The sequence below is a fragment of the Sceloporus occidentalis genome, unplaced genomic scaffold, assembly GCF_023333645.1.
Source record: "Sceloporus occidentalis isolate IW3139 unplaced genomic scaffold, rSceOcc1.0.p SCAF_32, whole genome shotgun sequence".
In the NCBI taxonomy this organism is placed as follows: domain Eukaryota; kingdom Metazoa; phylum Chordata; class Lepidosauria; order Squamata; family Phrynosomatidae; genus Sceloporus; species Sceloporus occidentalis.
Window position 1 is genome coordinate 4,054,947 of NW_028317012.1, and position 13,590 is coordinate 4,068,536.

Here is a 13,590-nt window from a genome sequence, read left to right on the forward strand (position 1 = left end):
ACTTAAAAAAAAAAATAAAAAAAAATCAATATGTTGTTCCAGTGTAAACCGGCCTGTCGCGTAGCATTCTTGCTGTGCAAAATGTGTGTAACCCTCCATTATCTTGGTTTTTTTCATGGTCCAAGAATCACAGTTTATTTTAGGGCACACTCTGCAATGTGAGTTTAATTTTAAACATTAGAAGACATGCATTGTGTTCTTTAAAAAGATCAGTTATATAATTTCCCATTTATAGAATATTAATACAATGCTTTTTTTTTTTTTTTTTTTCTATTTCCACTTATTACTGAGATAATCTCCGCTTCAGCCGGGTTAGTAAATGTAATGGTTATTGTGTATGCTACTGAACTTCTGTGTAATAAGTGATCACTATAAAGGTTGATGGATGTTTTGTCCAATTTCTTTTTTTGTTGGGAAGGGGGGGGGGCAATCAGCCCCGTCAAAGATAAATTTAAGGTCTTAGATTGAATAACCTTGTTAAAATAGCAATCTCCCTGACTACGTAAAGGGGCACTCCAAAGACATATGCTATATGATGCCATATATTTTACGTAGCGTGGTATAATGTATACATGGTTTTATTTTAACGTTTTGTATTTATATACTCCTAAAATATTTGAAAGGTAAGGTCTTCAGAAAGAACAAAATGTTAAGCTTTAATAAGCTGACTAAAAGAGGGCTCTTAAAGACTTTAGGAACATTCCTGATGTGATTTATGAGTAAAATTAAATAAATTAAAAAAACTGTTATTGAAATTAAAACCATATACAATTTTAAGTTCCATTGTCTCTTTGAATATAAAGGCAACTTGTGTCTATATGTTTTGTAACATAGTTTGATATTTGTCATACAACACTTTAGGGTCACTAGGAACTATTTTTTTTTTTTTTTTTTAATACGTTGGCACATCCATTTTTTATTAGACTATTCAACAGATATATGGTTTGCGTACTGTTTTGTTGCTACTTTAAATGGCATGTTGTGGCCTCCTGGTAATTACCACCTTAATAACTATATCTCTACAGGTTACAACCAGTTGATGACGCAACCTTGTGTTGTAAGGATTTCTTCAAAGGGTGTTTGCTGTTTGTATTTTAAGCAAGGTGCCTCTTAACTGTGTTTGTGTGTCCTACATGTCCTTTTCTGGATGAGTGAAGGGTACGAACCATCCAGTATGAGCTCTTCACGTGGACCTTTTATTCTTTGCTTTATTTGTTTGGTGTATATGTTGATTAATGTGTATGTGGTGTTTGTGTGTATGCGCAAATGGTGAAAAACAGTTGAAACTTTTTTATGCCTGTCTACCGATCTCCTTAGCACGTTTCAAGGTTATAATAAATCTCTAAAGATGTACATAGTAAGCATGGCTTCTGACTGTAGCTGTTTGAATTACGGTATATGTGCATTTATATGGAATGGCGTAAATGTTGTATCAATCCTCATTTTTTCACTTTATATATGGATATATATCTACATGAAGTAATTTAGAGTATTGTTGATTGTATTTACCAATTCTCTCATCAATCTCTCCCTTTTCCATATACTTCATTGTGCCACCTCTGTTATATATTGTATATTATTAGTGTCCAAATTACTTGTCTGCCATCTAAACCCAGCCATATACCTATCTATAATATCTATATTCATACAGTCCATTCATACATATTATTTTTTGAAGCTTATATGGGATGGGCTGTATCTATGTAACTTGTGATGCAGTAACAAATTATGACATCGTATTTATACCACCCTGTATATAATACCTACTTCATTCTGTAAGCAGCGTTACTTAGCGAGTTGACATGTGTAATGTGTTCTTGTCTTTCCTCATCATACATGCCACTCCTTGTGTGAAATGAGACGTGTGAGTTTCTCAGACGAATGAAACCTGTATTTCTGGTTTCGAAGTGAGGGCTGATGCCGTGTTGGCATACACAGTCCCTGAAAGAAGAAGGAATCTGCTTCTTTATGTGATCTATTGAAATGAGCTGCCCCTGCTATTTTGATCAATATGATCACATGGAATATTTTAGTTTTGTTTTTATATATTTTAATTACAGTTGATGGATTTGTTAAGTAATGCACCTAAAGGCTGTCCTAATCCTCGGTTTAGTGTGGGCAGTATCTGTCATCCTACTATTTATTGCCACAGGTACTTGCGCAGACTCACACTGCATATCCGGTTCAACGTCACAGGTTGCCCTGAAACTCTGTTTTAACATACCTGGTTTTCTGGGTGTGTGTGTTTTTATGTATTATATATCCATATTAAGCAAGCACACAGGACTTCAAATTGTGTAATATGAAGTAATGTATTAACTTCAACAGAACATCATCGACGTGTGTATGTATTTGTGTGTGTGCTTGTTTTTTTTTTTGTTTGTTTTTTTTTTAATTAATCATGGGTCTTCCCAGAACCAGCTCTTTGATATTCTACATGTGGCTAAAAGAATTGAAGAAAAATGGAAGCATAAACTACATAAACAATAACTACAAGAACGTTAACATCAAATCTAATAATCATTTATTTAAGTGGTTAAGGGAAGGTTCACTTAAACAGGATTCAAAAACTGGAGCTCTGAAGCTGCAGCTTCCTACCTCCTCTCTGTGGCAATTCTTATCACTGGCTAGTGCCCCTTAAAATAAATAAATATAAATATATATATATATATATATATGTATTTTTTAAATTTTTTTTATTTTTAAAGTTTCCTGATGCCATGGATCCATTAAAATGTCTTTGTATTAGTTTTAAATTCTCCAGCACATGAATACATAGTCTGTTTGGTCGAGAGTTAGCTATGTTTACACAGTCCATTTGTTCTAGAATCTGAGAGAGAGAAAAAGAGCTTACAGTAAAACCATAATGCATCCCCTATATGTCGCGTATTGTTAGTAATCTGATATGGAGATGGCATTGCATCTGTTTTTCTTAACCCCTTAAGGACAATGGGCGGTCCCTAAACCCATTGAAAACAATGTATTTTGAGCCTGTACATGTACGGGCTTTGTCATTAAGGGGTTAAAACCAGACCCGTACTGGATCGAACACGAATCAATAGATGACTATACGAGATCTCTCCTTGGACAAAAGCAAAGTAAATCTTGAGTTTTATTGTTAGGTCAACACTTCAATTTTTGTTTTCTTTAGTTTTTTTTTTTTTTTTTTATATGGCTTTGATCTATAATTATGTAACACAGTAAGACTTTATGAAAAAAAAAAAAACAATTCTTCTAAAAACTGTTTCTTGATGTTTTTATGCACATTATTGTAACGTTTGTAGAACACTGAAACATTCTGAGATCCTAGAAAAGAGGGGATATCAGGGGAGGGGAGAGGGACTGTTAGGAGGTATGGATTTTAGAGGATGGTGTACCGTAATTGCTTCTGTGTATATGAATGAGTGTCACTGTATGTATTTGGCTGTATCGTGAACATACTGTGTGTTGATCTTCACGTTGATTATGCATCTGTCAGTGTATCTATCTTTATTTGGGAGGGTGAAGAACTTTCTGTAGATTTTGCCCAGGATGTCTGGAAGATTAATGCCAGCAATGCAGAAGCCGACGTTAAACCTGTTGAAAACACATCTCGTATGAAATAAAGATCAAATGTTCTTTTTCCTCTCCTTGGGAAATGGTTTTAAATACACGTGTGTGTGTATGTGTAATAAAAACAAAAAACAGCAGCAAAACATTGGAAATCATTTTGCTTAAATGGTAGAGCGCACAATTATCTTTCTAGATCGAAAACAATAAAAGTAAATATATATTTTATAGGGTCTCCCCTTCGAACATCCATAGCTGTTTGAAAAGGAAAATCCACATGTACGAAAAAGCCATAACTGAATCTAGCACTCAAAGCCATCCATAATATTAAAAAGTCTGGTCGTTAAAATAATTAAGTTATATTTTCTGCCTCTACCAGAGCCTTAATCGGGGTTTTTTGCAAATGCCATACTATTTTTTCCTTAATTTTCCATGATCCCCAGGCTCGGATGGCATTAGAGTTCTTCTAGTTCTACCTTTTCTGCTATTATTTAAAATAAAACACAACTTTTTACCATATGCTGTATAGTTTGTACTGCAACAGAGATTAACAAGTATTTTGGATACTTAGTAATATCATCATTATTAGTAACACACACACATTATATATCATATATATAAATTTTCACGGAAAAGTTATGTTTAGTGCCCCAGTGAAGCACCTACATTTTTGTAATAAATATAAATATAATGTCCGCATTAACTGGGACATCACGTCCCTTCTTCCTTGTGGATAATTCAATATCCCGACAGGCAGCACCACCAGGTGTTATAAGCATGAGCTTGCAGGTGCTATGCATGCATAGGCATAATAGGCTTCAGAAACATTCTTCCTTAGGCACTTTACAGAGGGATGCTAGTTGGTTTTTCTATAATAAAAAAAAAAAAAAAAAAAAAGTGTTTCTAAGTTCACCTCACCTGCAGCAAAATAAAATAATTTATGCCAATTTAGACATGTCTTCTAAGATGTATACACAGAAAGGCATTTCTGATTCCTTACCTATGGTTACGCGTGGAAGCACTCTGCAGAGCATTACGAGATGAAATTAATTTGGTTATGCCTAAAGGTGTGAAGTAGACAGTTCTTTAAAACTGAAGTCCGATCTAGAAGAAAATACATACATTTTATTCTGTGAGTGATTTGCTTTGATTTGGTTGTGTTTTGATACCCATTAAGAGTGATGATGTCTCCACAGCATGGTCTGTAGAATCTGCTTAGATGGTAGCCTTCTTCTTCTCTTTAGTTTCCTTCTTTGACTTCCCTCAGACCATAATGCAGCAGTGCTGTACAATTGGCAAGCCGCACATGACAAGTAGTACATCACTTAACAATCAGAGATTAATTCAATGAGGGAATTTAAATATGTGTAGGGTAGGCATAAGGCATGTTGAAGACGATGCCAAGGGTTTTACAGCAGGAAGATGGAGAGATGGGCCAAAAGGTCTTATCTGCTGTCAGTCTCTGTTTCTATAGTTTGTACCATGGGGTACTATATGTTCAAACCCCAATGGACGTTCAACTATCCGTATAAATATATTGCTACGGTATTTTGCCCTCATGAATGCTGCGTGCCTCGCAGTTACTGCTTTACTAGCTGGCCTGTTTAGTAACGTGTGGGGTTTGTTATAATGTTTGCTTGTAGGCATCTCGGATCTAAATCATACTCTGAAGTTACCTGTTTGATTTTGATCTTTGTTCGCATTGGAAAAAGATTCTGCAAATACACAAAAAGCAAAGAGTTACTGTTTTATAAAAGTGATTTCTGTGTGTGCAGGATTATCAAATGGACACATTGTACCAGGGTGGCGCATGTTCTGTGCGAGTATGGAACCAGCGTGTCCTTGTGGGATTTGGCTCGAAGGTGGCCAGTTGTCCATAATGTAGAGTTACCCTAGCGCTCATCAGTTTGATCTCTAAACCTGCGATTTTTCACGAATACTAGATTTTCACCATTCATTTTGCCATTATTTTAATAACAAAGATGTCTACTGTTAAACAGTACTCTGGTCAAACCTTTGATGGACCATTACCATGTATTTAGTTTTTGCAGTGCAGGAACCTGATTTTTCTTCTTTTTTTTCCCATTTTTAGATGAACGTGAGGCTGTTCAAAAGAAAACCTTTACAAAATGGGTCAATTCTCACCTGGCAAGGGTGACGTGTCGGATTTCTGATCTTTATAATGACTTACGGGATGGACGGATGCTGATCCGACTGTTGGAGGTGCTGTCTGGCGAGCAGCTGGTAAGTATAAAAGTGAAAATACCAAACAGGGATTTATTGTCAGTGTTTTGGAACTGCGTTACATTGGAGGTTTACTAATCACCTATATACCGTTTCCTTTCACTGCTCTTCTAATTTGAGGTCCCTGAATTAGTGGCGAGGGTTGAGGGCGAAGAAGTAAAATGTTTTCTTAAAGAATGGTGCTCAAGAAGAAGTTATTATTTTGTTAAATATCAAACATTTTTTATACCTTCTGTTATTGATTCATAGAACATATAAGCGAGATGAACATACAGGAGCAAAGTTATGTGTCCCAACTGCTTTCGGTTTTGGTTACATTATTGGATCTGCATCCTTAATATTACTTTATTTCTATTTTATTTAAACCTTACAGCCCAAACCCACTAAGGGCCGCATGCGCATCCACTGCCTGGAAAATGTAGACAAAGCCCTGCAATTCTTGAAGGAGCAGAAGGTCCACCTGGAGAACATGGGGTCACATGACATTGTGGATGGCAACCACAGACTGACTTTAGGATTGATCTGGACAATAATCCTCAGGTTCCAGGTGAGGACAATAATCGTATTTGTAACATTTAGGGGATACAGTAATCTTCAATGGGTGACATACTTCATACAATTGCAAGTTTTGCTTGAATTAACTGCAAGTGGCAGATGCAAAACTTAAAGTGAATGAGTGAATCAAGTAAATGTGCTCTACTATCCATGTGTTTTAAAGGACTGTACCTGCTTCAGATGGAGCAGGAGAAAGTGATAGAGTACCTTTGTCTCCTATTAAACAAAAATATAAGGCTGCTGTAAAATACACTGGAAATTATGCATAATATACTTTAATTTAGACAGAGTCCCATTATTAGTTTTAATAGATTCAAACAAAACACTCAGTACCATGGGAGGGCAGTCCTTGGTTTAGATGTTATTGTGTCGGTCAGTATATTGTACAGATCTAATTTTAGTAATCAAGATGCCCCTTTATGTCTCATGTTGGTGCTTAAATTGTGTTACATAAGGTTGAATTGAAGACCTAAGTCCATCTAGTTCAACTTATCCACGGTGTTCCTAATTGTACTGACCTAAATACAGGCAAAAAAACCCCAAACATTTTAAGCACATTCCAAGTTTGCTCAGGAGAGAGCAAAGTCTTTCATAACTCCACAGGCAGCCAGAATAATCCATCGATCAACAAGTTTTAAACCTAAATTCCCTTTCTTTTCAAAAAGTGATGCAGTTTCCGATTAAAGCAGCCACCTGCATGGATAGTGAGTGCATTTCAGAGCTCTATCCCTGTAAGGTGGAAATGCATTTGTACATTGTGATGCGATCTCCTCTTTAATCTAGTTTAAATATATATATAACATTTGCTTAGATAAAATACATATGCACAGATAAAATTCCCCATTCTCAGTATTGATCTTGAATTGATAGTATCAATTTGTTACCCTTTTTAATGCACGCAAGCAATTACTTGCATTACTTCTCGCCTACGATTTCTGATCTTTCTTGCGTTTGATGAAATCAACAAACACGGGCAATGATCTTTACATAAAAGAAGTCTACTGATGGCTTAAACTCGTATGCGATACTCCATATTTCTATATGAATATGTTGGCCCGCTGAAAGATCAGTTGCTTCTAGAGGGGGGACAAAAACCTGGCAAGTTGAAAAAACTATATTTCCATATCAGATTCAAGATATCAGTGTGGAGACCGAAGATAACAAGGAAAAGAAGTCTGCTAAGGATGCCTTATTGCTCTGGTGTCAAATGAAGACTGCAGGGTAAGGAAAAAGATAAATATATAGATATATATTAATGTTTGTATTACACTGTGTTTTAAAGGCTATACACCTTGCTAGTCAAAAAATGGCAAACATATACATCTTTATATAAGAAGAAAAAAATCGTAATACTTATCCTTACGCCCCATTGTAAGCGCACTGTATGCGGTGGCATTTTCTGTCTATTTAGATCTGTTATCTTGGCTAAGTTTACTAGACTAAGACCCAAATTTACATTACCTTGGGATAAACAATAAAATGTTTCAATGTTAATCACCCAAGGGACCCCTCTTGGTCTGAGGAAAATGGCTTGATTACCATAGGCGAGTCTGCAGATATTTAGACCAATGCACAACAAAACACTGTTTAGTTATACTTTACCATATAAATCTCAAAGCTAAATCATTTTTTTCTTTGCCGAGTTAGTTACACCTAGACTACAATTTACCAGTTTACCAAAATGAATTGTTAGAGTGAATCTCTAAAGCCCTCTCCTTTACTTCTCAGGTATCCAAATGTCAATGTTCACAACTTTACTACAAGCTGGCGAGATGGACTTGCATTCAATGCTATCGTTCACAAGCACAGGTCAGCTCATATTTACAGACGTGGGGACTAAAAGTTACTGATGACGTACTCTCATGCTAGTTTTAGTGAATGTGGACTGGTTAGTTGCCTGGCATTTCAGCCAGTTGGAGGGACCACTGTCTTATTTATTAATATATTTGGAAGTTAGTAAATCAGCCCTGCTGAAAGCGAGACAGTTGGCCTGTTTACATGTGATTATATGCAGCTGTTGGATGGAGAACATGAGAAGGAGTTTCAACAATGGCACCACTTCTTCTCCATATCTATTCTGTCCCTGTTTAGTCCTTGAAAGCTAAACATGGACAAGTAACCCAGACCCCTGGCTTTCAATTTTTCTTAAAAATGAATCAATGTTCTTCATCATGTATCCTTTCTCATCTTAGGCCAGACATCATTGAATTTGACACACTAAAGAAGTCAAATGCTCACCACAACCTCCAGAATGCGTTCAATGTTGCGGAGAGGGAGTTGGGTCTCACTAAACTTCTGGATCCTGAAGGTAAATATTCGGTCACAAGCTGTTATTGTCACAGAATGTATAGGATATGTTAAACATCAGCATTAATGTTTGTAATCTAGGGCATATCTCAAATGCTTTTAATTAAATGATTTATGGAAATATATTGGTAAATACAGAAACTAATATTGGTGAATGTGACAGCATGCACAACATAAACATATGGCCAGGCTAACCCAACAAGTTATATTTTTCAAACCAACATGCTAATCCTTGTGAAGGAAATGACACAAAAGATATCTGTACAACTTGACTGCAAATTATTGGGGCTGACGCATCTTTCCCGTTTTTTTTCTCTGCAGATGTAAACGTGGACCAGCCAGATGAGAAATCGATCATTACGTACGTGGCCACATTTTATCACTATTTCTCCAAGATGAAGGCCTTGGCTGTGGAGGGGAAGCGAATTGGCAAGGTTTGTGTTTTTCTTCATTGTATTATTACCCGACTCCTAATGTGTCTGATGCTCACACGCAGGAGCAAAGCTTGCCAGCTTCCACGAGGACTATATAAGTATACCTTGATGGAGATTAAGACTGTGGGGCTTGAGATGCAGTTTAATGTCATAATTGGGAAAAACAAGTAGGTGGATTACAGTCAGAAGCAATGCTGACATTGAAATTCTAAACTATCAATAACCTGTAATAAAAAGGGTGTCTCCATTTGATTGTCATATTCCATTACTAGGATTGCTGAACACTCCCATTATAAGTGTTTACAACCTATTGCTCCTTCCAAACCGAATGACTAAGTTGTGTAATCAGTTACCAGGAAATTCTGCGCTCATAAATCTATGAGGTTGATGTAATTTATAGATAGGTTTGATCATGACAATATGTTAAGATTGTACAATAAGCATTCTTAAGGATGATGAAAATAGGAGGATCATATTGTTGCCACATAAGCACATTTAAAGTTTGAAACCTTAAAAAAGTATCTTCTGTCTGGTTGCAAATAGTCGTCCAACCTTGATTACTCATATAGGAAATCTTAATTTCATCCCCGCAGGTACTTGACCAGGCCATTGAAGCCGATCAGCTTGTTGAGAATTATGAGCGACTGGCGACTGAACTCTTGCAGTGGATTGAGCAGACGATAATTACTCTTAATGATCGCAAACTGGCAAATTCTTTGAGTGGGGTTCAGAATCAGCTTCAAGCGTTCAACACCTATCGAACTGTCGAGAAGCCTCCCAAGTGAGTTTCCTTGCTCTGGTGGTCCCTCCTCATTACTTTATGGATTGTCGAAGTTAAATCTGTACTATCCAACATATAAATCCAATAACCAAAAGTGAAAAATATCTAAAATGTGGTCTAAAGGGAGCAAAACTAAGCAGTTTATTATTATTATTAGGGACCCTTTAAACACCTAGACCCTTTAAACATTCTAGATCGTTATTTTGCAAAATCACATTTTTAAAAAGCAAAAATATTGCAAGAAGAAGCCAAATGAGTACATTATTAATAAAAAAATTAAAAAAAATAAAAAATGGGGTTCCCTTTTAATCCCAATAATAATGGGTATAACTGCCCATTTAAACTTTTGGCTTCAGTGGCATTTTACTTGGAAATTCTTAGTGTTTTATACTTCTGTTGGTTTCTTCTGGATATCGGTGCAGCAGCACAGCGGTTCATCTGCATGTGCACATACAGGGATGATCAAAGTGTCTTCTGGATTGAACCCAGCCGCAGCCTTCATGTCATTGACCAACTAGCCTGTGAGACTGGACAGGCTATCTTAAGAGTGCTTGGAATAGTGAACCTCACTGGTCATTGTGAGGACTGAACTTGGAAAGAAAGGGAACCCTGGGACTTTAAGGCCAGAAGATCATATCACAGTCATGCAGCCGCCTGTTGGGTACATGTGGGCATGTGCCACACTTTCAGTGTAGATTGCAACCACATACTATTTATTACCTTGTCTGCCAGAGCGGACTGGACAGTGGGTTGGAGTGGTTAATTGTCTCTGCTGTTCTGGGCATGCTATGTTAATGTCCAGTCCGTGCGTTTGATGGTCATTTTTGCGGTCTTGTCTGACAATTTTTTAATTCTCTTCGAAACTAAATTACATAAACCCCAAGGTCTTTTTCCATGAACTATGACTTAGAAAGCTTTCTGATTGTGTTAATTGGATGAACAGTTCACTTGAAGGATTTGATCATTTAAGGGGTTACTACATGCAGTATTAAGGTAATTTCACTGTTTATAAATAAAAATACTGTTAATGTCATTGGGTTGCCATGTCTGCCATTTTTTTTTTACCAGTACTGTTACATATACCTGGTATTTTGTCTTTAGTGAAACCTTGTGCTTCCTCATTTTTATTGAGGGTGAAAAAACTGTGTGAAAGATCCCAGATACTACCTAATAGAACAAACCTCACATTTTGATGAATTGGAGAGTGTAATGCTTAATATTTCAGTATAATTATTTTAATAATTTTTTTATGTTTTACCCTTTCTTTTGTCTTGTAGATTCACGGAAAAGGGAAATTTGGAAGTTCTCCTGTTCACCATCCAGAGTAAAATGAGAGCAAACAATCAAAAAGTTTATACTCCCAGAGAGGGAAAACTTATATCCGATATAAACAAGGTACATGAATAAATAATGTGGGACATTCCCTTTTGTCCACTGTGCAGCCTGCATAGAAAACACCGATATACCTGATGCATGACATAAGACACATATACAATTTCATAGTGTGTTACCATAACATGGTTGACCACAACTGAATGAAATCACTGTGAATCACACCATAAAAAGCATCACATATTTGAACCTGTTCTGCTTTTGTTGTATGTTTATGGATCCAGGGCCGGCCCGACAATGGAGCCGAGTGGGGCAACTGCTCCAGACGGCACTTTTGAAGGGGCACTTTTTTTTTATTTTTAAAGTGGAAGAGAGAGGGGCGCCGAGTGGTTTTCGCTTACCAAGTTGTCAGTACCCGCTCGGCGCCCCTCTTTGTCTCTCCTCTGCGGCGAGTCTCCCTGTTAGGTCTCGGTGCCAGCTTGTAATGCTGAGCACCAGAAGATTATGTCATTTCCGGCGCATTACAAGCCGGCACTGAGACCAAACAGGGAGACTCGCCGCAGGACTGCTGAAAGGGAAGTACAAGGGGGGGGGGAGTAAGGGTAGATACTAGGGAGTGGGGAGGGAGAGTAAGGGTAGATACTAGGGAGTGGGGAGGGAGAGTAAGGGTAGATAATGGGGGGGGCGGCAGGGACGGAGGGAGAGGAAGGGTAGATAATGGGGGGGCGGCATTTTAAACTTCGCCCCAGGCGGCATTTTGTCTTGGGCCGGCCCTGTATGGATCACCCTCTATAGTTGGATTCCAAAAAAAGTGTTTACATGTGTGTTATTTAAAGCAAGGGTTAATTCTCCTTATCGTTCTTGCTGGTTTGGTGAGTTAAGCAAGGAACCGATGCAATGGTACGTAATTAAAGACAGCCCCATAGACAGGTTCTCATCTACAACTGTATGTGCCAATCAAGTAGTGTGTACTCTTATTTTGTGTATATGGGTTGATGTACTTTGTTTCATGTGTTAAAGAAACATGTTGTAGGGCATGATTGCAGTATTTGTGTAGTAAGAGAAAATACATCTCAAGTTTTTTTATTTATTTTCTTTTTTTTCACTTGATTGGGAGGGAGGTAGATAAATGGAACATCCTCCCAGAATTAGTAGAGGCTAATATAATGAGAGAAATGTACACGTGCATGGTATAGGCATAAAGCTACCATTGGCACAAGACTGACAGACTCAAGTCTTTACATCAGGAAAAAATGGGTGGACTAAATAGGCTGAATGGTTATCTGCTGTCACATTCTATGTTCCTGTGATAAAAATGTTCCCATATTACCAGGGCTAACATATAGGACTGCCTGTTGTTTTGAAAACATGTTGTTTTGAAAACTCGTTTTTGATGTTTCTTATATATATATATTTGCACACTTCTGTTTTATTAACAGGCTTGGGAACGGTTGGAAAAAGCAGAACATGAGAGGGAACTTGCACTCCGCAACGAGCTGATTCGCCAGGAAAAACTGGAGCAGTTGGCTGCTAGGTTTGACCGTAAAGCTGCAATGAGAGAGACTTGGCTGAGTGAGAACCAACGCCTTGTCTCCCAGGTAACACTTACTCTTATTTGGAAACAATCGCTGGAAAATGGATTTGGATATTTTGTATTTATGCTTTAGTGAATGAAATGTGTGCTGAGAAGGGTAGTAACATAATTATATTTTTTAAGGTAACTCCTGTTAGGTAAACATCCTCCATAAATTATCGTTCACCATTTTTCTTTTCTTGAACAGGATAACTTTGGTGTGGACCTAGCTGCTGTGGAGGCTGCGGTGAGGAAGCATGAAGCCATTGAAACAGACATTGTGGCATACAGCGAGCGTGTACAAGCAGTGAATGCTGTTGCAGATGAACTCGAGGCAGAGAATTACCATGACATTCGAAGGGTGCTGGCTCGCAAAAGTAATGTGACCCGATTATGGGATTATCTAAGGGAGCTTGTGGCTGCCAGAAGACAGAGACTTCTAATGAACCTGGAACTTCAGAGAATGTTCCAAGATCTGCTGTATCTTATGGACTGGACTGATGATATGAAGGTATTTAAGGATTTAAAACATGTTTTAGTCTATTTATTTTTTCAATTTGCTGGGTAATACATGTCAGAGGCGGTAGAAACACTAGAGTAATTAAGATTTTTACTTCACAGGCCCGTCTACAGTCTGAAGACTATGGCAAACATCTTCATGGGGTTGAAGACCTTCTACAAACACACAACTTGGTGGAGGCAGACGTCACTGTTCAGGCAGAACGTGTTAAGTCGGTTGCAAGTGTGGCACAGAAATTTATGACTGATGGTGACGGTAAGTTATATGATGTATAATTAAGGTAAATAAACTAGGA

General features: G+C 37.5%; 1 protein-coding gene across 1 annotated transcript in view; it reads left to right on the top strand.

Moving 5' to 3' along the window:
- LOC149298557 (spectrin beta chain, non-erythrocytic 1-like) overlaps positions 1–13,590 on the top strand; it is a 51,952-nt gene that overhangs the window by 25,827 nt on the left and 12,535 nt on the right. Inside the window, exons 2-12 of the mRNA XM_089487317.1 lie at positions 5,642–5,793; positions 6,167–6,340; positions 7,478–7,569; positions 8,077–8,157; positions 8,541–8,656; positions 8,977–9,089; positions 9,683–9,870; positions 11,148–11,265; positions 12,642–12,800; positions 12,984–13,286; positions 13,397–13,550. Coding sequence (XP_089343443.1) covers positions 5,642–5,793; positions 6,167–6,340; positions 7,478–7,569; positions 8,077–8,157; positions 8,541–8,656; positions 8,977–9,089; positions 9,683–9,870; positions 11,148–11,265; positions 12,642–12,800; positions 12,984–13,286; positions 13,397–13,550 — 1,650 coding nt within the window. The remainder of the gene's footprint in view (positions 1–5,641; positions 5,794–6,166; positions 6,341–7,477; positions 7,570–8,076; positions 8,158–8,540; positions 8,657–8,976; positions 9,090–9,682; positions 9,871–11,147; positions 11,266–12,641; positions 12,801–12,983; positions 13,287–13,396; positions 13,551–13,590) is intronic.